Genomic DNA, 27,186 nt, shown 5'->3' with positions numbered 1-27,186 from the left:
CTGGGGTGTGGCGCCTCCTTATTTATCCCCTTTTTGGCAGGTGGCTTCGGAGTCCTTAACACACACACACACACACTAAAAGAAAAATCGGAATTCAATAGATATTCGTCCCGTGGGCGAGAGGGGAGGAGCCCTCCACAGTTCCCCAGGGGGTTGGGGATCTTTATTTAAAGCCTGTGGCAGAGCTTCCAAATCCCTGGCATTCCCCACGCAGCTGCCTCGCTGTCCCTTTGGGATGCCCATGCCCCTGGAGCTGTTTAGGTACCGGATTTTCCTTTGAAATCTGCAGGGTTTGGGGCTGGAGCAGCTCAGAGGCTGCAGAGGCTTGGCCCAGAGCCTCAGCCTGTGTGTGGAGATTTTTGAGGTGGGATTTTAAGGCTGGACTCTTTCTGGGCTTAAAACTTGGACATTTCAGACGCTCCTGGGGCTGGGTCAGGCAGGGAAGGGCACTCAGAGCTGGGGCTCTGGATACTCTGCTGGGGAAAGTGCCAAGGGCAGGACCTTGTGCCCCTGCTTTTTCCTTATTTTCTCAAGCTGAGCCTCCACATGTCCAGGCTGATCAAGGCCAGCTCTGCAGGCTGTTCTCTGCCTCATCAGCCTGGCCATTCCTGCACTCAGGTCCAGGGATCCCCTCCAGAGATATCCTGGGTGTCCTGGACCCTGCTCACTGTCCCTCCACAGGCACTGGGGTGGCTCAGGTCCCCCATGAGGAGCAGAACTTGCAAACACGGAGTTTATTCAGGTGGTTTGAACACTTTATCTGCTGCTTCTCCTCGGATGAGGCTCCTGGTGAATTCTCCAAATGCTGATGGTGCCCAAATCCCAAAACCATGTCCTCAAGTTCCTTCTATTTAGGATGCTCCCAAGCGTCTTGGGCCAGGCCACCCCAGAAGGGAAATATTGACCATAGTTCAGTCCCACCTGAATTTCCCTGTCCATGAGGGCATCCACATGCACAGCTGACCGTGGCTCCCTGCACTTGTGGGGAATTGGCCTCCCAACACAGCTCAAACCTAAATCCCAAAAAAAGCCATTTCCTTCCATGAGCAGTTTGCCTTTCCAGGTCCCTGTGTTGCTGTTGGGGTCTCACAGCGCAGCGAATGGAAAGAAAAAGGAAAAAGCAGAAAAACCTGGGATGGAAAATGGATTTGGAATGGCTGAAAAGGCTCCAAGGAAAATCCATGGCAGCCACGTTTTAGGGAGAGTCTGTTGGTCCAACTGCCTGGCAAAAGGAAAGAGGCTTAAAAAGGGAAAAACAGGAGGAAAAAAAATCATTTTCATGATTCCAGAAGCTGTTGGATGAATCCATTCTGGACATTCCTGTTGGTGCACCCAGATTCCACCACACCTGAGCCCTGTCCAGCCTGGGGAAATCGAGTCCCATTCTGCCCAGCAGAGGCTGCAGCCCGTGTCCAGCTGGGAGCAAAGCCAGGGGCTGGTGGCTGCTCTTTCAGCAGCTTCTGGGCTGTCATCAGCCCAGCAGGATCTGGATAACCCCACATTTGTTAACATGATATTTTATTCCATGTCTACCTATTCCAAAAGGTGATGAAGAAGCAGCCCCAGCCCTGGAGCCAGGCCCCTTCCAAGGGGATGCTCCTGTCCCTCTACCTGACCCTTGGTTCTCAGTGTGGGGACAAATTCCTCATATTTAACAGCAAGGGGAATATCCCAGGGAACAACCTATCAGTGGCAGCAGGCAGGGAGTTCCCACTCCAGGGAAGTTTTTATGCAAGATGGAGAGGGCTTTTCCAGCAGAGCTCCTCGGGATCAAGGAATAATTAATTCCCCACGTTTACTGGCTGCAGCTGCTCCAGAGATGCTGCTGGCCTGGCTGCCAGCCAGGAATGCTCCCAGGATGTACAAATAACCAGCAGCTCCTGGCAGCCCAGGCCAGCAGCGTGGCCACTTCACCCAGAGTGGCCTCTGCCACCACCAGGGAGCTGCTTTAGCTGGGATCAGCAAAGGGCTCGGGAATGCACACCTGGAATGGGCACCTTGGGGCAGGGATGGGCGGTCCCTGCAGATAAAGGGTGCTGGATGGGATCAGTTTGGGTACCTGATACCCACAGAGCTCCCCATGGCTTCTCCCAAAGCCCAGCACAGGCAGAGATTGTGGCTGGAGGAGCAGAACTGCAGGGGGAGTTTTAAGCTAAAAGAGGAGAGATTTAAATGGGATATTAGGAAGAAATTCGTTACTCAGAAGGTGCTGGGGCCATGGCACAGCTTGTCCCGAGATTCTGAGACTGCCCCATCCCTGGAAGTGTTCGAAGACAGGTTAAACAGGGCTTGGAACAACCTGGGGTAGTGGTTAGTGTCCCTGCCCACAGCAGGGGACTGAACAGAAGATAATTTCTTTTTTGCAACCACAGCCATTCTGTGTTTCTATGATTTTCCTTCTTTTCTCTACAAAAACATCCCACCGACAGAACCTGAGGAGATGTGGTGCAGCTCAATCAAAATCCCCACTTTTCCAAAGAAAATAGATTTTTGGGCTAATTTTAATAATAATAATAATTTTTTTAATACCTCATCCTGGCATGTAGCTTTTGGACAAACCAGCTCCATTCCCACCCCTGTCAAGAGGCAGCACAGGTGGGTGTTTGCAGCATCACCCGGCAGTGGGATGCAGGGGAGGGCTGGGTGCCCCTCTCCCACCCCCACACCCCCCAGTCTGATACCGGGGTGATCCCTGGGCCTCCCAAAAATGCATTTCCAGCCCGGTGGGAGCCCCTGCTCCTCCCGCGGTGAGCAGAGCTCGGGTCTGGGCTCAGCAGAGGGAGCCACAGACTGCGTGGCACAGCCGGGACCAGCCGAGCCTCTGGGCATCCCTGACCTCGGGCATCACCCAGCTGGGGCAGGGCCTTTGCAAACCCCCCTGCCAGCTCTCACTCCCTCCCTCCTTCCCATTGCTGCTTCCCTACAAATCCTTTCCTGTCCTTCTCTTCCTCCCTCCAGCACCAAGACCATTTCCCTCCCAGCTGATCTGCAGTGGAGCAATGGAAAAGAGGCTGGAGAAGGTGAGCACAGAGCTGGGGTGCAGCCCCCCAGAGTCCAGCACCTGGGGCTGTGCCAGTTTGGGTCCCCATAGCCAAGGGCTGGCATCAAAAACCAACAGAGATCGCAGAATGAACTGGAAAGGACCCACAAAGGTCACCCAGTCCAATTCCTGTCCCTTCACAGACATCCCAACAATCCCACCCTGTGCCTGAGAGAATTGTCCAAATGTTTCTGCAGTTCTGGCAGGATTGGTGCAGTGACCACTTCCCTGTTCCAGTGACCGGATCCTGAAATTTTGCCTTTTTCCTACACATGGATGCACCACAGCGTGTCCTGGCTGGAGCAGTGACTGTCACCTCCTCCAGGCACTCCTGCAGCTCTCCAGCAGCTCCATGCCTTGTTCCAGGACAAGGGAGCTAAAGAAATGCCAGATGTAGGATGAGCTACACCTTCCCTGGTGGAAGCAGAGGATGCTGAGAGGGTGCACAGGCACCCACAGCCAGGACAGAAGGAGCTGAAGCACAGACACCTCTCCACAGCACCTGGGCAGGGGGTGCCAGGAATTATTCCCTCCATGGCATCCACACATCCAAAACAGCACCACTGTGTTTTGCCTTGGCACTTTTTAAAATCATTTTCAGGCCTTTTGCAGTGATCCCTCTTACAGTGGGTTTTTCACCTTTGCTTCACTGTTGCAATCCTGGTGTGGAGAAGAGCAAACAGAGGGAACGTGGTACAGTTCACCTGCCAAAACCACCCCAACACCAAAAACACAACATGAAGTTGTTAAAAACAACAAACAAATTCCTTGTGAATATTCTTTGTGCATTTTAGCAATATTCCTTTGAATACTGTGATTTATTTTCTGTCCCTCCCAGGCCAAGGCTTATTAACAACAGCTTTAATATTTCATGTCCCCTCAACTCCTAAATCACGAGTGCAACTTTAAAAACAATTGGGAGGCAAAGCTTTTCCTCGAAGTTATTTCCAGGAGCTGGACAGAAGGGCTCAGCCAAGGCTCCAAGGGCACAGCTGGGCTCTTTCCCAACACAGCTCCAGAGAACAGCACCAGGGGCAGCACAGGAGCTGCTGGAGCTCATTAAGAAACTCTCCAAGTGTGGAAGGCTGTGAAGGCTGCACGAAGCTCTGGGATCATCCCAGCCCTTGCCTGCACACACTCAGCCACTGGAAGGCAGATTTTTTTTTTTTTTTTTTTGTCTAGAAAGAGCCTAATTTGAGGTCCAGAGCCTGAACTGGGTTTGGCAGTGCTGTTTGGCTCAGGGAGGGCTTTCCCAAATTTAATGATTCCATGGTAAAAACCTGCACCTAGAGGTGGAACACAGGTGGTGAGGACCAAAGAGCCCAGGACCTGAGGGATATGGCACAGGGATTTATGGACTGGTCACTCCACAGCACAGGGATTTATGGACTGGTCACTCCACAGCACAGGGGCAGGAGACCTCCCTATTTTGGGAGACACCCAAAATAATCACAGTGATAGGAAAAAACTCAAAGAAGCTGCTCAGATGTGGGACCCCTGAGAAAATAAAATTGACAAGCAACACACAGCACTGGAGAGCATCAGGAAAGGAATGGAGCACATGATAAATCAGGTGGAATCCTGGGAAATGGGGCAGTTCAGAGCTGGGAGAATGTCCCCTTATTTAATTAGTTTTGGTCTTCCTGTTTCAGCTTTTTGTTTCAGGTTTTTTGGGGGTTTTTTGAGCTATAAACACTTTGAAGCTGAATATTTTTTCACCCCAGTGAAACAGATTTTCTCATGATTGCAAAACTAATGAGGCTCCTTCCCAATCCCATACCTTAAAAAAAAAAGAAAAAAAAAAGAAAAAAAAAGAAAAAAAAAGAAAAAAGAGAGGAGGAATAGATAATTTCTTGCAGAAGAGCCAGTTTTCCCAAACAGACCATTTCCCACCACAAGCACCAGCTTTAATGCACAGCTGTGAGAAAGACAGAACTCAGCCTCACCACAAGGACTGGTCTTGCCAATGCTCCTGGGGCTTCCCAGGAGTATTATTTCCAAATAGTTCAGACCATTTGGATAAAAGAGACACCAAGGGCTGGAGGAGGTTTCATCCATCCCTTCTCCTTTCCTGCCCACCACAGTGGACACAGACCCTGTGGTTCCCCTTCCCTCTGCTCCTGGGCTGCCCTGCTCCTCAGGAGTCAGAGTTTCATGCATTTTTATTTTTTTTTTCCCTGAATCCCAGCAATTTCTGTTTCCTGGGAGGCTGGAGGACAGTAGGAATGTCTTTAAACCAGTCTACCCACCCTGCACCCAGTGGGGAAACCCAACCCAACCCAACCCTGGCTTCACCTTCCAGTTCTCCTGTTGCAACTGCTGATGGGATTTATTTGTTTGGGTAACTTGAGCATCTGGCCATGGACCAGGTATTTCCTCAGGCCAGTGTGAGGCCTCCAGGACAGCTCAAGAAAGGCACAAGAAGAGATAGACCTCCCCCAGGCCCAATGCCACCCACCACCCCTGCCCCAATGTACTCTTCATTCCTCTGGCTCCAAGGAGCAGTAAGAAGGTGACAACAAATCCAACAAATCCTGGTGGACTTTGGCTCCCCAGTCACCAGCTGGGGACTCATCTGTGGATAACAGCACCACCCATCCCAGAGGAGCAACCCAAGTCACCCCTGAGTGCAGGAACCATCTCCAGCTGAGGGCAGGGAGCTCCTGCCCTTTCCCTGGGCAGTTCCATCACCTCCAGGTCCCCCCAAGGATGCTCCCACTCCAAAGGATAACACTGTGCTTTAATGTTCCAGAGACAATGCACTGAGCAGTACAACAGGGGCTGTACATCCTTTACATATTTACACACGGGGTGTGGTTAAAGCTCGTGGATTTGAACAATGCCAACTCTCCAAAAAACGCACTGAGACTTACAACAGCAAAAATGGGAACAAAATCCAAGGCCACGAGTAGAGAGAGGTATGTTTTAAGGACTACAGGTCACATGGAAATAGAAAACAGTGGTGGTGCAACGTGAACTTTATCCTGAATAGAGATAAGTGGTTAAAACGCAACTTTTTGTTGCCTCAGGAGCAAGGCAGTGTTTTACAGAGACTTAATTTCCAAAATAAAGCAAGGAAAGAGAAATAAGTGTACTGGTGTGTGCCCCTTTGGTCCTCAAAATCTCCTTCCAGTTGAGCTAAAAAGAGAGGTTTAGTGCCAGGCAAGAAAGATTTAAGGCTTTTCATCTGGATATTTGTAAAATACTGCTGAAAACTGGCAATTTCAGGAAAGCAAATGCCATGGAGGTGGTGTGGTTCAGCAATGTGCAGCACAGCTTGTTTACACCAGTGACAAACACTGGTACAGCACCTAATCCTACAGAATCCAGGACACAGGATGTTATAAAAGATTTTTCCACTAATGCTGTGAAGGTCCTCAAAGTTAAATTAGTGTAATCAAACACATGAGCTTGTTCTCCTTGAAAAAAGTTCTTTAGGCCCAGTCTGACCAGACACGATTTTAATTTTATTTCCAGCAGGGGCTGGAGCAAGAGGGAGGAATGTTGGTGAGAAGGAGCTGCCCTTGAGGTTCGTGTCCAGGACATCTTGGATTGATATCCAGCAAAGCACAGGGAGCCCTGGGAACCTGTGGCCATCCAGCCCCCCCGGCTGAGATTTGTTTTGCAAGCTCGGGGTGAGGAGGATGGTTTCCATTTGAGCCTCATCTTTTCCCAATTAAGAGTTACAAAACACCCATTAAAATGGTAACAAAGCAGAAATTCAGCCAAGTCCAGCTGGACTGAAACTTTTTGTACCAATTCTGCCACTTACAGAGGTTGCCACATACACAGGAAAAAAAAAAAAAAAAAAGTGGTTTGATTCATTCTGGTGGCCCTGGAAATGCTTTTCTCAGCTGCTGTTATGAAATGAGCTGTTGTCATTCCAGGTTGCTCTGCCCTGAAATAACCCAACCTGTCGGCAGGGAGTTGCTGTGCTCAGGATTTCATGCTCACCTTTGGTCCAACATTGGAAATGGGAACCTTGGAATGCTTGCAAATCTTCATTTTCACATTATCAGACTGATTTTAGCTTCTCAGTCGAACCCGTGGAAATTCAAGAAGAAAAGCTCAAGGTATAAATATAATTAAAAATATCTTTGGATACCTCAGTACTCTGCAGACAGACTCTGCAGGGCTTTTTCCTCTCCTCTGTTAAAGTTTCCTTAAAAACAATAAGAAACTGACAGTCCAAGTGGTCAGACATTCTGAGGCACAGAGAAAAAGGTGCAAAAACCCCTTTGTACTGAGACAGGGCTGTGCCCCAAATAATTCAGAAGTTAATTCCCTGTCTGTTAAGAGGATAGGAAAAATGGAGTTTACACATTTCTCAAACAAACAAACAAAAACCACAAAAAAGGAAGGGTAATAGTAGCAAGAATATAAAACACACCAGAGGTAACAACTCAGAGGTAAAACACACATATCCAGGTACTGAAACAGCCACTGCAGGACTTCCAATAAAACACAGTCCAATCATTTGGGATAATCCCAATCCTACAAAGATCCACATGCTTCCAGCTGCTCCCTGCGCTGCTCCACATTTATTCTAATAAACACAACTATTTCATAAATATCCATTTCACTCCCAAGCCCCACTTCTCTCCTGATAGTTGGATATTCTGCATTATGGATGGAAAAACATTTCCAAACTCCTATTTGTGGCTTGTAACTCCGTGACATCAGCATGAATGGAAATCCAGGAGGAGCCTCCCTCATCCCTACCTTTTCCATTTGCCACCAGAAGCCTTTCACTGCACAAAGACTATGACAACAATTCACGACAATTTAGGTTAGGATTGGGATGTGGGAACAAGGACAGACAGTGACACGGGACAGAACAATCCAGAGTGCATCCAGAGGGTTTCAGCTCCTGATGAGGGTCAGGAATTCCTCACGGGTCTTTGGATCTTCCCGGAACACCCCCAGCATTGTGCTGGTTACTGTTTTACTGTTCATTTTCTGAACCCCACGCATTACCATGCACATGTGCCTAGGAGAAAGGAGAGGGCAGTCAGTGCATCAGCAACACTCCTGGGGAAGCAGAAATCCCACAGGGACAGATGTTTCTTACACGGTCACATTCAACTCTGGGAAGGAAACAAAACCTCCACAACCAGAAACCAAATCTGCAGCCCCTCAGCTGTGGGAGGGTCACATTCTCAGCCACTGGGTGCTGCCTCCTCTCCTCTGATCCCAGGAAAATCCCCCTTCCCGAGGTGCATTCTGATCACAGGGACATGCCTGCTGCTAGTCCCAAGCTCTGCGCTGCTCGAGGAGGCAGAAGGAGCCCAGGGCATGGATCTGGAGCAGCTGGGACAGCTCCTCACTGCCACATCTCCACACAGGATCAGCCAGCACCCCCTTTAAACGGCTCCAGCACGTCAGGATTATTAATTTTTTTATTACTACTAGTAATATTTTATTATTAATAGGGTTGTTGTTATTATAATGCTTATTGTTTATTTATTTATTTATTTATTATTACTAATCTCTCTGCCTGATAACCAAGCATAGCACGCAGCTACCTCAGCCAAAGGGGCAACAGGGACCAGCCCTGCAGCACAGAGCTGGAATCCATCCCTGGAACACCTGGGACCACACCCCTGGAAAACCTGGGATCCCAGCCCTGGAACACCTGGGATCACACCTATGGAACACCTGGGATCAAACAGAGCTAGGATCCCAGCTCTGGAACACCTGGGATCACAGAGAGATGGGATCCCATCCCTGGAACACCTGGATCCCAGCCCTGGAACACCTGGATCACACCCCTGGAACACCTGGATCCCAGCCCTGGATCACTCACGTAGCTTCCACGACGACGCCGACCCCCGCGGGCTGTAAGGCTTCTGTGATGGCGATTGCAATCTGTTTGGTAAGGCGTTCCTGGACTGAGGGAACAACAGCCAATTCAGACTCCCAGAATCCCAGAATGGTTCGGCTTGGAAGGGACATTAAAGCTCATCTTATTCCAAACCCCCACCATGGGCAAGGACACCTTCCACTAGACCAGGTTGCTGCAAGCCCCATCCATCCTATTTTCCATTTGTATCCTGCAACAGACCTTTTATTTTCTTGTTTATATTTGGAACCATTTTGCATTCCAACCTCTCGAACCACAAATTGTTCTAATAGCTCCTCCATTTCCTATTTTGCAGTAAGATTTTCTTGCCTCTCTGGTTTTCTTTTCAGTTTTTAGTGTGTTTGTTCCCAACATTACTGCTGCACCATTTATTCCACATGCCCAAATTTCTCTTCTTAAGGACAGGAAACGGAGATAAAAAATGAGCTTTGTCCTGCAAAGCTTTACTTCCTCCAGCTGCAGCACCGTCCATTCACCAGCCTGGTGGTCACTGAGACTTCTCTTGCCAAGACTTGGCCAAATTTAGCCACAGGACAAAGGCAGCAGGTTCAGCTCAGCCCAAGGCTTTGGACCCTGCAGCTTCCTCTCCTTCTCAGGGGTAAGAGGCAGCTCCTCCTTCATTGCCTCAGACAAAAATTCCTGAAGGCATCTCTCCAAATCTCTGCAGGAGAGTTCATCCCCAGCAGCATCCAACTGGTTTAGTTGTTCCTGGCAGCTCTACCTGGTAGCACATTTATCCTGGGAATCAGTTCCAGCCTCCATTTACTTTCCCAGGCAGAAGTTACCCTTCACTGGGAATGCAGGGGCTAAGTACAATAACATAACCTCTTCAAGAAGGGTTTTTCTCCCCTCTTAAACTCCACTTCTACAGTTCTCCCCCAATTACCAGCCCCCTGCACTGATTAGGAGAGGAATGCACAAAACAAACACCACATTTCATGTTTACCTTGTAATCTTCTACTGTATATTTCCACGATCCTAAAAGAGAAACAAAAAAGAAGATATTAGAGTTATTTCCAGCTAGCCACGGACTGATCTTCACAGTTAATTTGATGCTATCCAAAGGGACACCTGTACTGATCTGTGTCCTTCCTGGAAATCCATGGCCATGCTGCTGCCCAGGTATTCCTTCCTTGGCACATCATTGTGTTGAGTTCCCCCCACCTGCAGCACCAGGGAATATTTTAGGATAAACCAGGCACTTCTGGTCTCCTTCTGTTGGTTTGGAATTCCTTGTATCCCCACCCACCTGCACCTCATGGTTGTGGGGGAATTCATGTCCAAAGACTCCCTGAACCCTAATTCCTGAACATTTCCCTGTGCTTCACACTAGACCAAATGCTGCCTTAAGGTAAGTTCAGATGATGAATTCCCAGAATGCTGAGATTGGGCAAGAAATGTTTTGGATTCTTGCATTTAGCCACAAATTTAGCTGAGAACAATGAGACAGAATTGGTCTTATTTAAAACAGGATCTCTCCACCCATATTTCACCCCATCCTTCACATTTCAGTGCAGGGATAGCCTTAATGGTCCCCTCCAACATGACTTCAAATTTTAGCCATTGGTGGGCAATGGAAGTGACACTTAATGACAATTATAGAATCCACACATTTAAGAAAATCCATATAATTGCTCTGTAACTCCAGGGGTTGTTCATGCCAACCTCAAATGCTTAATTACACTTCAAGTGGCCACAACAAAGGAGTTGTTATAGCAGGCTTTGGTACCTGTCTGGTCACACCAGACAAAAGCCAGACACTGGCTGGCAGCCTGAAGCATCACTTACAAGAATCATCCCTGACAATGAGACTCTCCTGCTGTTTTGGAGAGAGAATTAAATGCACAAACTCCCCTCCAGCAGTGAAATGGTTGTGTTACAGCATAAAACAGAGCAACACAATATTTATATTGACTATATGGATAGGAAACATGCTCAGATATTGCATAGAAGTCCTAACAAGGTGTTTATAGAAAAACAGTTATTTGAAACATTATTTTCAAGCCTGAGCTTAAAACCCAGAGAAAGATGTTTATTTACTGAATACAGGTCATCCACAACTACAGAAACTCACCACATTAGACTAATCCTATTATGAAAGATTAGGCCTAGAGCACCAAGAGCTTCACAAATCTCTGCTTGAACACTGGTTGCATTATATAGGGCACGAAAGGGAGGCACGATTTGCCCCCCTCCCAACCTCTTCATGGCAAGCACTCAGAAGTGAGAACATTTTGTTATACAAGAATCTAATCTTTTCATTATTGCAGCATATGGGAGTTTTACTCTTACTCTAAAAAGAGGCAAGATTTAACCTTTGAGCACAGTGCAGGAAGTCTTGCACGTATTGATGTGCAGGTTTCCATTCTGAGAAAAAATAATAGGAAAATTGTACATGTCTAACACCATGTTGCCACTGGCATTTGAAAAAAAAAATCACTAAAAAACATTTTGAGCTCCTTTTTACAACTGCAATCAAGAGATAAACAGAGACCAGAGCAAGCAAAAACCAGTGGATGCACATTTCAAATGTGATCCTTAATCCTGCATTGAAGCCCTGCAGAAGTTAAACCACATTAAGGACAATCTCTTTGGGAAGGATGGGTTCTCTTCAGAAATCCAACTCCAAAAACGCAACAACAACAAAAAAACCCCCCAGCCCTGTCCTGCACCACTTAAAGACCCACCCAAAACTCAGCACAAGCCACACACACCCCCAAGGATGAGCAGCTAACAGGAGGTGAAGTATTTAATCCATCAGTTCTGACAGCTCAGAACCCCAGCCTGCAATTCCAGCAGCTCTGGAAAAAAAACACATGCAGGAGAAAATTTCCACATTGAACAATCTCTTTCCAGCCTTTTAATCAGAGCAAAGCCCACTCCTAAAAGCACTGCTGGGGACAGGGAGATGCCTCCCTGCAGTATGAGGTCACACAGCAGAGATGTGACCTCCAAGGACCTTTCCATTTCCAAACCCCTCCCTGTTGCTCAGGCAGAGCACAGAACAGATCTGGCTCACTTTAGGACATTTTGCTGTCATATCCTACACATTTCTTACCTGCTAAGAAAACCCAGCAGGCAGGCACATTTGCAGGGCTAATTTCTCATTAGTGTTACTGGAATTACAACAGGATTAACAGACCCATCAGGGAAAGAAGAACCTATGTGGCTTTCCTGAACTTCAGCCAAATTTTTAGATTTGTTTCTCAAAAAGGGACCCTTCCACTCTGATCCCAAATAATCTGCTTGTTGAAGGGTTCTACCATCCTCTTCCTCACCAGCACGAGAAAATGTCACTTAATAACAAGAGTCAGTGAGGAAAAAAGCTATTTTACATAATAAATGGATTTCTCAAGTGTATCACAATTGCTTTGTTTCTTAGATTGAGCTTTATCTATAAAATCTATCTCACAGCAGTCTCAGCACATCTTCAGAGAAAGAAAGAAATGCCAATTTTTTTCTGAAAAGTCAGCTAAGAGATGAAAGCTTTAGATTCAATTTATATCCATAAAATGTGTTCTTTTACAATTTGGAAGTTTTCAGATTTTTACTCTTAATAGTCAATCTACATCCAAGTTGTAAAGAGCTGGAAATTCCCACTGGTTTTTGTGGCCTGCCTTCAAATAACCAAATTCTCTTGTTCTTTGCCTCAGAGCTCCTTGCACATCCCAGTGCTCTGGGGGAACCTACAAAAACCATGAGGGCTCTACTGCAGCCACTGGTGAGAATTAACACACAGCTTCAAGACTTATCTGTCCTCTCCACCAAAAAAAAAAAAAAAACACCAAAACAATTCTGAGGATTGGTCTAAATCCAAATCCAGGACACAAAGTGGGCTGAGCTTTAGAGGGAGAGGAGATTAAAAAGATTAGCACAGCTAGCACAGGCTGGAATCCTTTTTACAAATTAGCATCACTTTCATTAGAACACTTACCTAGCAAGCTTGCTGAGGCCAAGCACTTGTTTGTTGGGGAGATAACCAATGTGTACCTAGACAGGGGAGAACAAACATGAACAGCAGCAAAACCACCCTTCCAAGGGCACATGAAACTCATGCACAGACAATGGGATGTGCATTTGCCCCAGAATTAAGTCTGGGACAGCCCAGACCGTGGGAGGAGCAGGCACCATGCAAGCCTGGGGGATTGTGGAGCTGTGAATGCCTCATGAGGTCCTGGTGAAGAATAGGTGAGTTTTTCTAAGAGAGAAGTCACAGCTCTTCAAGAGTCCAGGCTTATGTTCCAAGTCTCAGGAATGCTACAGAGCACTGCTGCATTTTGGTACAAAGGCAGTTTATTACTCAGCACAGCACTATTTGTCTAAAATAAACATGCTTTTCTTTCAAGACCTTAAATGGATTTAGGAAGGAAGAGGGATTGTGCTTCACTTCTAATGAAAGTTCTGATGGCATGAAGTACTTTGCCACCAAAAATCAGACTGCACATCCTGATTTGATTTCTTTTCTTGTTTTAGTATCATAGACCACTGATGATTAACTCAGCTTCCATCCTGCTCAAATATGGATTTGCTGAACATGTACTTGAACTAAATTAGCAGAAAAGTGCTCAGATATGAAGGGAAGGACATTTAGCTCCTTGTTTTTAGAAAGCCATGGGGGATACTGAATTCCAGTGAGTTCACAGTTATAACAGATTATAATCCAGCACTTGTGCCACTGTACCAGAGACTTGAAAAATCAGCCAAGATACAGCAGGGGAGTGTCAGTGGGGGATTCTGGCTTTGCCTGGAGGCCCCATCTCAGAATCCTGTGCTGCTGTACCTGCAGTGGAGGTACCACAGTACACCTGATTACCTGGCTAACTTGCTCATTCCTACCCCTTCTGTTAGGCAATCAACCCACTGACACCTGAAAAGACACGAAACATTTCAGACAAAGTGAGACACAAGACTTAGAAATGAGCTTTGAATCCAGTTCTCCATATTTTTTGTAAATGTCTTGATTTCCTTTAAGATAGAACTGCAAATGCAAGACCTACAGGTCAGTGTTTGCAGCCTGTTTGGTGCACCCAGCAGGGCAATGGTTACTCTGAATATTTAGAATATACCAAGTCATTTAGTAGGACTGAGTCAGTGTTTGTGAGGAGATTTATCCAAATCACACAAGCTAAACAGCTGGATGTAAAAAAAAATGCACACATTGCCACAGGAGTAACAGGGAGAATATACACAGTACACACAACCAAGAGCAATAGGCACAACAGAAAGCACAGAAAAAGAATTTATCCTGGTCTCCAGTATAAAACACTAACAGCAAGAAGAGAAAGCAGACAAACCTGAATTGACTCAACTAAATAAACAGCTGGTTTCTGTTAATGTATTTTATTTTTGGGAGACAGTTTGCTTGGAACATATGTGGCACTGATTGAATTTTATAGACAACACAAGCCTGTGCTGCTCTTGGACCTGTGAGCACTTTATGGTAACAGATGGACCAGGCTAAGCTCCATCCCTCTGTGCTGATAAGGGAGTGAAGAGGCTGAGACATGCAGCTCCCATTCAGAACTCTTCATCACCTCTACAGTGCTCAACTGGAGAAATTTTATTTCCTTAAAGTTGTTGGCATCACAATTCCAACACCCTTGAAGCACCAGCCCTTTCCATGGGACTCCTCAATAAAGCATAGCCAGTTTTGGCCACCCTCTCCCTGACTTGGCTCACGTAATTAAGGCAGGGCTGCTAATGAGTTTGTTCCACTCACAGGGGGTTTCAGAGATGAATGTGCACTGGATAGCTCTGAGCCAGGAGCTAAATCCATGACAGAGCCAGTGTGCAGGGTGAGCTGGTTTAATATCGAGATGTCTGCCCTCAAGGCTTGCTGCTGCTTCATGGAGAAGAGCTTTGATATGAAATGTCAGAAACCATTAGATTACTTAGACCAGGAAAGGTTGAGCATTATATTTCAGGAGCTTAAATTCAAATAAAACCTCACATTAAGGAGACCTTCCTTATTTGTATTCTGAAGATTAAACTTCTAGAACTGTCGCCGTAAGCAGCGAGTACTTACAGCCCTAAAAGCTTTGTAGCTACAGCTGCAAAGTCTCTTATATGTACTTAAGGTCTTTTATTGTGCATTCCCACATTTGTTCTGTGAGGGAGAGTTACCTTTCCAACAAATGGAACGAGGTGATGCTCACACAATGAGAACATGTCTATGTCCTTCACAATTACCATCTCATCATGGTCTTCATCGAAGATGGCGTCGTTCAGGACATCTGAAATTAAAAATTTGCATTAAAAATAAACCCAAAAAGCACAGCAGCCTCTTCCAGCCAGTGCCTGAGAAAGCCTGTAGCAATGGCAGGACTCTCTCAGGGCTATAGATTTTAGGGTTAGGGTCGGGGAGGGAAGTAAGGAGTAACATCACAAGCATATTTTGATTTGTTTACAATCCCACATTTGCCACAGTGTCACACTGCCTACGTGCTGCACCAGCAGTCAGCCTGGAGTGTTTTATTTAATTAATAGCTTGAGCACAGGTTAGAACAGGTCTGGTCTTTGCAGAATTACTGACATCTTAAGAGCAGTTAAGCCTAAAGCTGACAAAGAGAGCACATCTCAAAAGTGGGCTTCCATTGATGCTTCCACAAGCAAAGCCAGCCTGAAGCCAGGGAAAACCTAAGCCATCACAGTGGTTCCTCCAGACACTTCAACACCAGCATTACTGTCTCCAAGAAGAATTTTCATTCAAATTTCATCCTGTAGCACACCAGGCAGCAGCTGTTTAGGTGTACACAGAAATCAGAGACACATCTGGGGAGAGATTTGCTGTCCTGATCTGAAACAGCCAGGCACATCCACACTCCAGCCCAATTCTGCACCTCAGAGTCAGCAGAAAAGTGAAGTGTAGAAACCCCCACAGAGACAGAAGGGAGAAGAGACAGCTCAGAGACAGTAAGAAAAGGAAAGTATAATATGGCACTTGGCTAATCTCAGAGCTCAGCAGAATGGATCCTCAGCTGATTTTCCACTTTCAGCAGTGCCTTGACAAATCCCCAAACAATCCTGGCACAGCTCACAGCACATCAGTCTCCACAAAGATTGCAGGCACCTGGACCATGCTCAGAGAGCTTAAAATGGATAGTCCCAAGTCAAGAAACCAAGTCTTCTGAAGAACAAGAGAGAAAAGTTGTGTATGAGGGAGAAACTTGCAGGAGAGAACCAGCTGTGCAGATGGGCTGATAACAAGGACAAGGAGCTCTGGAAGCCACACTGGCTCCTTGGAGTTACTGCCAGGAAAGCAGAGTCCCACACAGCACAGCCAGAGCAGGGCACTCAGGGACTGCCCTGCACCAACCACAGCACCTGCAGGGGTGGTGGCAAAAATACAACAGTGGTGGAACAAATCTAGCAGTGGTGGTGGTGACACAAATCCAACAGTGGTGTCTGCTCTGCTTGCCTTGGTGCCTTCCCCTGACACGTCCAGCTAATGGCCACCATCTGCTGTCGATAAGGGATCATCATCACCACGGAGCATTTTAATTTCCTGCCTGCTATCAGCACTGCACAGGTAACCCTGGAAACTGTGCAAGGCGTTCTGCCTGAGACGTGGGTTCTTTCCTGAGAAGGGCTGGCAACCTGCAAGGCAGCCAGGATGAATCCCTGAAGGGTTTGGATCGGGTCAGGGAGCAGGAGCAGGGGCATGGAAAAGGCCAGGGAACAGCTCTGTGAAGGCACACGATTGTGCTCTTCAGATTTCTGGGTCTGGTTTACACCAAGCACTGCTGGAGAGGGTTTTGATTGCACAGGCAGCACCATGCAGTTGTGTAATTATGAATTCAGCCAGGCAAAGGGAGAATCCATAGCAGAGGATCTGAACAGGCTCACAGGAGAGGGAAGGGGAGGCAGAGCAGCTGTCTGGGTTCTGAGCTCCCTCCTGCAGCACTGCAGCCGTGCCATTTCCACAGCAGAAAGGCAAACAGTGGTTGCACAAAACCTGCTGCTGTGACCAGAGTCATTAAAACAAAACCCAAACAGATCCACGAAGCATCTCCAGAGTGACTGCTGCTGATATTAGACCCCCAGCTCAGCTCACAGCAGCCTTGCCAGGAGCATATCAGGGCCTGATGTCAGATATGGATTTACGTCAGCACACTCGCAAGGCAGATTGTTCAGAACAGCCAGAAATGGCCAAATTCTCATTAAGAGTTGTGGCAATGTGTGACACAGAGCAGGGCCAGGGTTACAGCAGAAGGCACCTCACCCATGAAGCCTCATATCCACGTGCATAAAAATGCATGTACACACTAATTAACACCCAAAATAGGTGTTGGTAGATCCTGACAAACTTCCTCTCCCAGCTGTTGTATCATGGAGACAGCTCAGCCAGAGAGAGGTTTAAGTGACCTCAGAAGTACCACACAGGCAACTCCAGGAACAAAAGGCATCCTGCATCCTTCTCATGGCCGAAGCAGTCAGACAGGAGCACAAAGGGCATCACCCTCCTTGCACATCCCCTCCTATGCCACAGCCCAGTCTCGGCAGTGTGGGCAATGCCCCTGCACAACCAGGGCAGTTTTAGAGCTGAGAAAACAGATCTGCACGTCAAGAATGCAGCCACAGAGCTGTGAGGTGCTTCATGCTTCGTATTTATAGTGGTCTTGCCATTTTTGCACCTTTTATTTCTTTAATATTAGCAGCAAGTTGCAGCCAGGTCACAGACACCTGCAGTTGTGCCTGCAGCAAGATGTGCTGATTTTGTCAGCTACTTCTTGAGAAGAAGGGCCCACAAAAGAAGAAACCAGCTCAGTGCTATGCCCTCCAAAAACTCCTCCACAAGTGCCAGGTGATGCAAGGACACAAAGATAAAACAAAATGTGAGGCTGAAGTGTTTACCTGAATAAACGGCCAGCCAGGTCTTGAGTGGCCATTCACCCCCTACTCTGCTCCAGCCCCTCCTGCTCACACTTCACGAGTGTCTCTTCCTGAAAATCAGCACAGCTGGAAGCCTGCCCATCCCTACAGCTCCCCCTTTGGAGCCCAAGCCCCTTTTGTGTTGACAAAACAGAGTGAGCAGAGCATCTTTTCACGGCTGCTTCTACCTGTGTCCCTGTGCAGCAGCCGTTTGCAGGAATGACACAGGAGACACTTCTCTGGCAGAGACTCAAACACCTTGTGCAGGGAGGCAACACCGTTTTATCTAAATTTGTCACGGTTTTTTTTTTAGGGTTTTTTAAGAGGATTTTTTGGAAGTTTTTTTCTAGTTTTTCCATTTGCAACAGCGTCCAACAGGGCTCTGACAAGCTCAGCCTGTGTGCTGCAGCACATGGTCTGGAGAATTTAACAGAGCTGAAAGGAGAGAAGGGGAAACAGCCTCAGACTAAGCAAACCAGAAGCAAAGCTGGGGACAAATTTTTGCCCCTTTTTCCGTTCTTTCACTCTGGCTACTGGGCCATGCTGCCTGCCTCACTAGTTTTTATACAGTCAGGATGCTCTCTAACTTACTCCAGCTGATTTTTTCTTCAGACAAAAGTTCAATTCCTGGTGCAAAAACTTCAGTGGGCCGTTGAAACTAAACAGTCACCTGTGCTGCAAGTTAACTCCTGAAACAGAGCAGAATTAATTTTGCCTTTATCTTCAAAAAAGAGTTGATAAAATGAAAAATCAGAACTGGATGAAGACAGAATGAGAAAGACCTTTCAGGATTTTGCGTCAGAGCTAAGCAAAGATACCTGTTGCTATAGAAACTATTTGCATGGCTTTAATGTGACACAGGAAAGCAAAAACACCTCTGGCAACCAGAGAAGGCAGAGCCCACCCAGAATGGGTGAAGGGGATGAGGGATGGCAGCACTGCAGCAGCTTCACAGCACTTCAGAGCTGCCTTTTTTGCTGTGCCTGGGAGTGAAGTGGTGCAGGTTGCTCTCACCAGGAGGCAAAGCACTTCCCCGTGGTGTGAAGTTGCCTCACAGCTCCAATTTTAAGTGCAGGTTGCTCAGTGCCAGCGGGATGAAGGCAGCCCCAGGAACTCCCTGACAAGCTTGAGCTCATCCATCCTGGCAGAGACAAAAGGCACAAGGTTCTCCTGACACCTGGCACAGGTACGGGCTGTCCTCGCCATCCTTGGCTCCTCAAGTGCCACAGGCAGGGCAGGAATGGGCTCAGGCTAAGACAGGATGACATCCCTGGGGACATCCATGACATCCCAGGGGACAAATCACACCTCACCAGCACCCAGCAGCTGGAACAAACTAAAGCTCAGGAACACAGAGCTACACCCAAAGCAGGGGAACCAGGAGCAGGTCATGGCTTGGGGGGTGCTCCAGAAGAGCAGTGCCACGACCCAACTCAGGTTAGCTGGTGTTTAGGGCAGAACCACCTGGGGAATGCTGGCAGATATTTCTGATTATCTTTGTCAGAACTCCTCCCCAGCTGAGGACAGATGGAACTGGCAGCAGGAGACACGAGTTAACAGCTGAATGTGTGGCAGGGAATCCATCAGACTGCAGGGTCAGGATGAAATCTGGAAGGAAAGTGCTGCAAAAACCTCTCAGCTACTGCTGGGTAAGCAGTAGTCAAACCTGACTTTTTTATTTATTCATGTGATGACATTACAGGTAACTGTAGTTAGGGAGAACATTCCAGACAAGCAACCAGAAAATTATTGCAGCCTTTGAGTGTTAAAAAGGCATCAGGAATTTATTAGGCATACAGAGAGCCAGGCTATAAAAACATTAATGTAAAGGGCTTGTACTGCTGCAGAAAGTGAATGATTCAGATTGCTGACAAAGGGAATGCTCTGGGTGTGCCACTTGCTTCAAGAAGTCTTGAAGAGCTCTAGAAAGAGGCACAGCCTGAGGGGCCACAGGAGTGTTTAAATAGGCAATAGGGTTCAAAAGATGCTGAGAAATGAACACTTGTCCTAACGCACCTTCCTAGCAGGAACCAGGAAAAACCTTAGACACAAAAGAATTTACAAGTTTCTGGCTACTGTTTCAGATTTCACCACCAGAAGTCTAGAAACAGACACTCAACTTCAGACAGGAACATTTGCTTCAGAGGCAAAGCTTATTCCCTCAGTTACCAGAAGGGAGGGGAAGCAGACGTATGATTCAAGTGACATTTCACAGAAGCAAAGATAAAGGAAAAGCATTATTGCTGTTCAGCTAATTCTGGCCGTGATTTGTACAGATTTGTTTATTTTCCTGTAAGATACCCTCCATGTTGTAGTGAGACTGGAGTCTATTCATAACAGATCAGCTATTGCAGACTGATGAAGCCAAGATTAGGTTCTAGAAGTTGTCCTCTGCCAGGAGGTTTATTAATATGAGGGAAAGCAGCGTTATGGAGATGCTCATTAAAATGTATCAGGATTTCAATAACCATTTCAATGTGCCATGTCACAGAAGGTGCTCATCCACACTTCTTTCTGAAACTGAAACAAAGGAAAAATCAAAGACAAAAGAGTTTGGAAGAGCAACATGAAAGATCAGAAGCCTGCAACAGTTCAGATACAAGAGATCACAATATTTAATAAATTCATGGGGGAAGCCAACCAAGCTCGGTGTTACTTGAGCATTAACAAGCAGGGGAGATGATCCAGGAAAGTCCCAGTTCCCAGAAGTTTCACAGCATTTAGTGTATGATCCACCAAGGTAGGCTTCCCTTTTATGGGGGCAGAGGTTGAAGAAACCCCAAAAAAACCCTCACTCTGAACATTCCCACCGTGTGGTTTACAAGAAACAAGCCACGGCTGGAGCACAGCAATGCTGAGGTTTGAGCTGTTAATGGATTACGGTGCTGCATCCCTGTCCTCATGGATGAGCCAGCAGCACCTGGATTCCGGGAAAATGCAGCACCTCCCCAGCTCCCAGCAAAGGGCAGTGCTGCTGATCAAACAGCCTTGTTTGCTCAAGGCACTCTGTGTTTTGACAGAGCAATGCTTAGCACCTCAGCACAGCAAACAGAGCAGGCTGGAAAAATTTATGAGCTTACACCACTGCTGTCCTCTATAAAAATACCAAATCCATACAGACTAGAAGAAAAGATGATTAAGGTTGAATTTTTTCACCCATCAGTGTAGGAAAAGCATATAAACTAATGATTGAGGAAATGACCTAAATAGCTATTTGCTTTGAAATAAAAGCTGCCCAGCAGAGTCACTTGGCTTGCAGGCAAATAAATGCAGCCTTTTGAACCACAGAGGTCCAGGAAGCAAAGTTATCCCCTCCCAGCATTTCTGATTTTCATTTCCCTGTTAAACACACTGAAAGGACAGGTGAACCTGCCATGATTGCATGAATAAAGGCTGGGCATCTTCCCTGGTAGCAGCTCCCACCATCACCAGCAAGCCCAATTTGGTGAGCATGTTTTATTTTGAGTGTTTGAGGCTGATGAGAACAACTTAACTTCCTCCTGCAGACAGAGGCAGCCCATCCAACCCTATGCCTAGCGTTTCTGCAGAATTACACAATCCAAACCAACTCATTTATGATTCACTTTTCAAAGGCAGAGTCACTGACATTGTTTCTGTAACCTACCAGTTGGCTGGGTCTGAAACCTTCAGCTTCAGTTGTGAGTTAGTGCTGTCTGCAACCTCGTATTTCCATTTATTCACTCATTTACTGCCTTTGCAGTATTTATTATTAGACCCTCAGACAGCACCTCTGAACATGACATGAAGCCTTTAGTAAAAGGAGGGACAAGGTTTAACCTTTGTGTGGCAGGTTTTATCAAAAAGCTAAAGGCACCTGGCTCTCACAGCCCTGCTGTTAATCCTCACCAGCCAAAGGGGCTGCTCTGAAATACAATTTACACCCAGGAGTAAGAAGCTGATAGATCTAACCCTGGAAAAGAACACATGTTCTTGGCACAGGAGCACTGCATCAAACTGGAAGTTACTTTTTGGTGACTTTCCTACTCTGCCATCCTTACCAACACATTGAGAGGTTTCTATTGCAAGAGCTGCCAGTCTGCACCAGTGCTCGAGTGTCTGCACTGGGCTCTCAGGATTTTTAATCTGGTCCCCAGGTGGATTTTATTTGAAATTACCAGAGGCATTCTTGCCAAGTGTGATGACTGGTACTACAGAAGTGGGAACAGCACATTTGAATGCATCCTGTCAATGAAAGAGGTTGAGACCTTTAGTAAAGCCAGGATTAATAAATGGCAATCTGGAATTAACAGAAAAAGTCAGATACAGATATTTAACAAGTAAACTCTGCTAATAGCTCTGAGACACAACACTGAGCAGCTGCAGAACGCAGATAGCAGAGATGAATAGGGGGTAAAGCAGGAACACTGTCACTCTGCACTGCTGAAAACAAGAGAGGAAATACACAGAGTAGAAGCTGGAAAGCAGAATCAGCTTCTCTGCCGCTCACAAATCTGAATGGAGAGACAGAATTTAGGTGTTATCTTCCTGACAATACTACCAAGTTAAGCTATGTGCAATATAAACACACAAATACAATCAGGTGTCATGGAAGCAAAGTGACAACACCCAGGATAGGAGATCAAATGAGCAGCACATTCAACCATGCTCCAAGTGTATTGTGTTCTCAGACACGCAGGAACTCAAAAAGATCATGGGATGGTTGGGGCTGGAAGGGATCCTCCAAGGCCACCTAGCCCAACTCCTGCAATAACACAGCGAGGGAGCCAAGCACACCAAGCACACCAAGCACTGATCTCTGGCTGTGCACAGGCAACTTTACACTCTCCGGAACAGAACAGAGCTGGGGAAGGAACTGGAGCCCCAGGAGAGGCTGAGGGAGCTGGGAGGGGCTGGAGAATTCCTGAGGGAGCTGGGAAGGGGCTCAGCCTGGAGAAAAGGAGGCTCAGGGGGGCCCTTGTGGCTCTGCACAACTCCCTGACAGGAGGGGACAGCCGGGGGGATTTGGGATCTGCTCCCAGGGAACAGGGACAGGAGGAGAGGGAACAGCCTCAAGTGTCACCATGGGAGGTTTAGATTGGATATTGGGGAACATTTTTCCACTGGAAGGATGGTCCAGCCCTGGCACAGGCTGCTCACGGCAAGGGTGGAGTCCCCATCCCCGGAGGGATTTAAAAGCTGTGTGGATGTGGCACTCGGGGACATGGGAAATGTTGGGGAAATGGTTGTACTCAATCTTAGAAACCTTCTCCAACCTAAACAATTCTAAAATTTGGATGTATATGTCACATCTTTCTTTATGTTCCTTTATGGAAAATGAAAAGTCCATCAGACATTATTTGCTTTCCCCCTGCCTCCCCGGGGCAGATGCTGCAGCAGACAAGGTCACAGGGCTGATTTTAAAGCCTGCCCCTGTTCTGGCATTCACTGTCCCTGTTCACCTGTGTCACTCCTCCCTGGCTGGGTCTGGAGCTCAGCAGGGACCCTTTGCAACACACTTTGCCTCTGGCCATGTGGCTGTACAACCACCACCAAGCTTTTACCTGAGGAACCTTTCTTGGGAAAATGGAACTTGCAGCTATTGAAAGAGCCCCTCATCTTCTGCCTGTAGCAGGGATAAAATGGAAACACTCCCCAAAACACACCCTGCAAATCACTGCTTTAACCTCTGCTACCCAGACAGCTCCACAGGAGGAGCTCAATAAGCTGCCAAGAAAACCTGAGAAAACAAGAGGTCGGGCTGCTTTTTGTCATGTTTTTGGGGAGGGTTTGGGCTTGTTTTGGTCTTTTTCTTTTTCACAAGCCACTTGTTGGTCCAGTTCACAGCCTGGTCAGGCAGAGAGCTGGATTACTATAACCAAGGGAACAGAACAGGATGCTGCAGCAGGGACAGCAGCAGTCCCACAGCTACTCTTGTGCTCAAATATTCTGTAGTTCTTGGCTCCAGGGATCGGGTATTTTAAACTCTCTAAAAAGAATTTACTCATATCGACTCTCCTAACAAACTCTTCATCCACCACTTGCTTTGCTATCTGCTGTGGGCTTGTCTTCAGCTGCAGCTCTTCCTTCTGTTTGGCTGGGAAGAGTGAGAAAAGAGGAAGTTGAGCATCCTGCAAGAAGAGGAGAGTAGCTGGAAAGTTAAAGGATTCCCCACCTGACGGGAAGGAATGTTAGTATCACAGCTTCACATGATTTCCTAAAAAGAAAAAAGCATTCCAGGAGTAGAGCACTCAGCAGTGACATTTTTTTACCCTTGGACATAATGCAGCTCTCTCACAGGTCTGGATAATCAGAGGAGGGGAGTATCCAGAACTACTCTGCTTAATTAAATGAATGTGAGATATTAGAAGACCCCAGAGACCCCAGAGAACTTACCTTGGAGCAGAAAAAGTAATTTTAAAAATTACTTCAGGTAACACGTGCATACAAAATTGGCAGCAACCTCATCCAGGTTCAGCACAGAAATTCATGCTCAAATTATCACTAAAAATATTCCTTCTGCTAGAGCCTGACAGGATGGCTGAGAGACCTCCTGTGTTTTACAGTGGTAAAATGAGGAAAGAGAATCCCAGTAAACAAAAGATGATACCATGAAACCCTGATGAAACCTCAGCTCAAACACAGCGTGCAGCAGGAATAGGAGAGGAGCAAGGATGGCCACTGCAGCCAGAGCCTGCTCCCAGATGTGAACCAAAAACCTGGGTTGGTCTGAAAGGCAGAACAGCTCCCAAGGAAGAAATAAATGCTGCTCCTGGGGAAGCTGAGGCACAACACAGGCACAGGAGTTAAAGCTGGCCATGAGTAAGTGAATGCTGGAAGCTGTAGTAATCTGATTTCAAAAGAGCCAACAGCCGAGAAATAAAAAAGAAACTAAACACAAAACCAGCCTTAAAGTTGAAACACAGTGCACTTAGAAAAGGACTCAGATGTGCCAGCAGGAGCTCCCTGATGCCATCAATCAGCACAGCTCAGCCTTTGCAGTTGGTTACAACACCCTGGAGCAGCTCTGGGGCAGGCTCAGCACAGCAGTGCTGCATTCCGGAGAGCAGAGCAGGAGCAGCTCCCGCCTGAGCCACACTCAGAGATCCTTGCTGACACTGCTTGCACCTCTCACTGACAGGAACTCGCCTTTTACTGTAAGAAGGAGCAGAAAGGGGAATTCCCAAGCTCTCCAGGCTCTTTTTTACTGTGTGTACTGGATACAGTCCTCAGTCAGGAGGCTGAGGACAGGAAAAGTGATGTGTAAAAAATAAATTTCCAAGCAGTGTCTACCCTGCATCAGAGTCACGAGTTGTTGGTGAGAACATACCCCAGCCAGTTCCTTTCCTCTCACCCTCACCCAGCAAGCAGAGACACTCAGCTGGGGCAGGGACGTGAACCTGGAGCTCCTCTCCTGCATTTGCTGCTGGGACCCTGAGATGGGGACGGGATCTCCCTGTCCTCTTCCTTTCTCCTTACCTCGCTTCCTGAAGTTTCATTCCCACCTTTCAAAAACCTCTCTTGATTAAAGCATCAGCAGAACAGGACTTTTCCTGAGAAAATTCAAACTCCTTCTGTCTGCTAATCGAAACAAATATTCCCACCCTGTCCGAACACAGCCTCGCTCGGCCGGGGAGGGTGGAAGGAGGGAACGCACGAGTTCCTATGCCAGGGCTTGAAAAGTTTCCATCAGAAAAGAGAAAGCAAAAGCGCTTCCTCTGCTCACCCAAACGACAGAAGAACGGAAACTTTACCTGCACAGAGTTTAACAAAAAAAAAACCCCGAGATATTTGGGGAGGGAGGGGACAGCGAGACACACAGGTGATAACGCGGGCGCATCAGCTGCGTGATGCGGTGACGGGACAACGATGTTTAAAGAGATTTATTCCTCGGAATAACGCAGCCCCTCGGCTGGTACCCAAGCAGGACACTCCATCCCCGCAGCCCCGGGAGCTCTCCCTACCCGCGATGGTCTCCTGGTAGCCCTTGGTGAAGAACTGCATGGCCGTGGCCGCTCTCCAGGGCGTCTTGAGCAGCCCCTGCCGCTGCGGGTCCTCTCCCAGCGCCCTGAGGATGGAGGTGTAGGCGGCGGCCAGGCCGGGCAGGCTCAGCTCGTTGTCCTCCTCGCTGCGGGGCCGCTCTCCCCTCCAGCCATCGGCGGTGCCGGTGCCCGGGGGGACGCTCGGTGGCTCCGGGGAGGGCGGCGGCCGCTCCTGCCGAGCGTACCCGTTCCAGCGCCGCGCCGGCTCCATGGAGCGGGGCCGTGCGGGCAGCGCTGAGCGCTGTGCCCGAACCGCAGCCGCCCCCGGGGCTGTCCCTGCCCGGCCCCAGCCCGGCCACAGCGCTCCCGGCCAGCGCCGCCGCTTTTATCCCGCCCGCGCCGCCCCCATTGGCCGCTTCCCCGCGATGTCACCGCCGCTGTCGCGACAGGCGGGAGGGGCTGGGGGTGTCCGGGATGGGGGGGGGCACAGGGGGGATCCCTCGGGGTGAGATGTGGGATGGGGATACCGGGAGATGCCAGGGGATGCCCGGGCTGAGATCCGGGCTGGGGTATGGGGTATCTGAAGGGATCTCGGGGCTCGTGGGACTGAGGGATCCGAGGGGATCCCCTCGAGCTGAGATCCGGGCTGGGAGTTCAGGGGGTCCCCGGGCTGAGACTCAGGCTGAGGGTCGTGGGGATCTCTGGGCAGGGACTATGAGAGTATCCCAAGAGATCTCCAGGTCTGAGGATATGGGATCCTCTAGGATGAGTTGTGTGAGCGGGGGGGATGCTCTGGGCTGGGGCTATGGGAGGGCCCAGAGTGATCCCCAGGCTGAGACCAGGAGGTCCAGGAGGGAATCCCACGGATGTACTGAGGGTATGGAGGGATCACTGGGGCTGAGGATATGGGGCAGCCCCGAGGCTGAGGGTTTGGAGGGGTCCCCGGGCTGAGATGTGTGATGGGGGTACGGGGGGGAACCCCCCAGGCTGGGAGTATTGGGATTCTCCAGGCTGAGGAGTGAGCTGGGGTTATGGGGGGGATTCCCTGGGCTGAGACACGAGCTGGGGATTCAGCCCTGAGCTGTTGTAGGGTCCTGCCTCTCATCACCCCATGGTGGGGGAGGGCTGTGGGGAGCCCAGGGTGAGCAGCAAGGGAATGGGGATGGATGGGGCAGGTCCTGCTGGGGTCCAGGTTTGTGCCCTGCACAGCAGCTCCCACCATCGTTCTCCATGTTCTCCCCATCCCCTCAAACTCCTAGAGCTGGTCCATTGTCCACCAGGGAAATGCTGGCACATCTTGCCCAGTCACTCCCTGGCACTGCTGGAATGCCACCACCACCATTCTGAGGAGCTGTAGGCCACTGGGGTTGGGATTCAGGCACCAGAATGATCCCAGGCATGGACTGATCCTGCTTGGTGACCATTCCCACCACCTCATCCCAGCTGGTCTCCCATCCCTTCAAACCCCTGAC

General features: G+C 48.2%; 1 protein-coding gene across 2 annotated transcripts; it reads right to left on the bottom strand.

The window, feature by feature from the left end:
• Nucleotides 1–5,759: 5,759 nt before the first annotated feature.
• Nucleotides 5,760–26,068, bottom strand: GCH1 (GTP cyclohydrolase 1). 2 transcript variants are annotated; one of them, XM_014871443.2, is made up of 6 exons: nucleotides 25,697–26,068; nucleotides 15,027–15,136; nucleotides 12,838–12,893; nucleotides 9,850–9,881; nucleotides 8,847–8,931; nucleotides 5,760–8,030 (listed from the first exon to the last, which is right to left on the bottom strand). In XM_014871443.2, the coding sequence occupies exons 1-6, from the start codon at nucleotides 25,983–25,985 to the stop codon at nucleotides 7,904–7,906; spliced, it is 699 nt and encodes a 232-aa protein (XP_014726929.1). In that variant the 5' UTR covers nucleotides 25,986–26,068; the 3' UTR covers nucleotides 5,760–7,903. The 2 variants fall into 2 exon arrangements, with proteins under 2 accessions (XP_014726929.1, XP_088022536.1); XM_088166410.1 differs by having other exon boundaries at nucleotides 15,093–15,136.
• Nucleotides 26,069–27,186: the final 1,118 nt, after the last annotated feature.

This window comes from Sturnus vulgaris, chromosome 6, assembly GCF_052056855.1.
Source record: "Sturnus vulgaris isolate bStuVul1 chromosome 6, bStuVul1.hap1, whole genome shotgun sequence".
NCBI lineage: Eukaryota > Metazoa > Chordata > Aves > Passeriformes > Sturnidae > Sturnus > Sturnus vulgaris.
The sequence above is the reverse complement of the archived record's forward strand: the minus strand, read 5'-3'. Positions and strand labels throughout refer to the sequence as shown.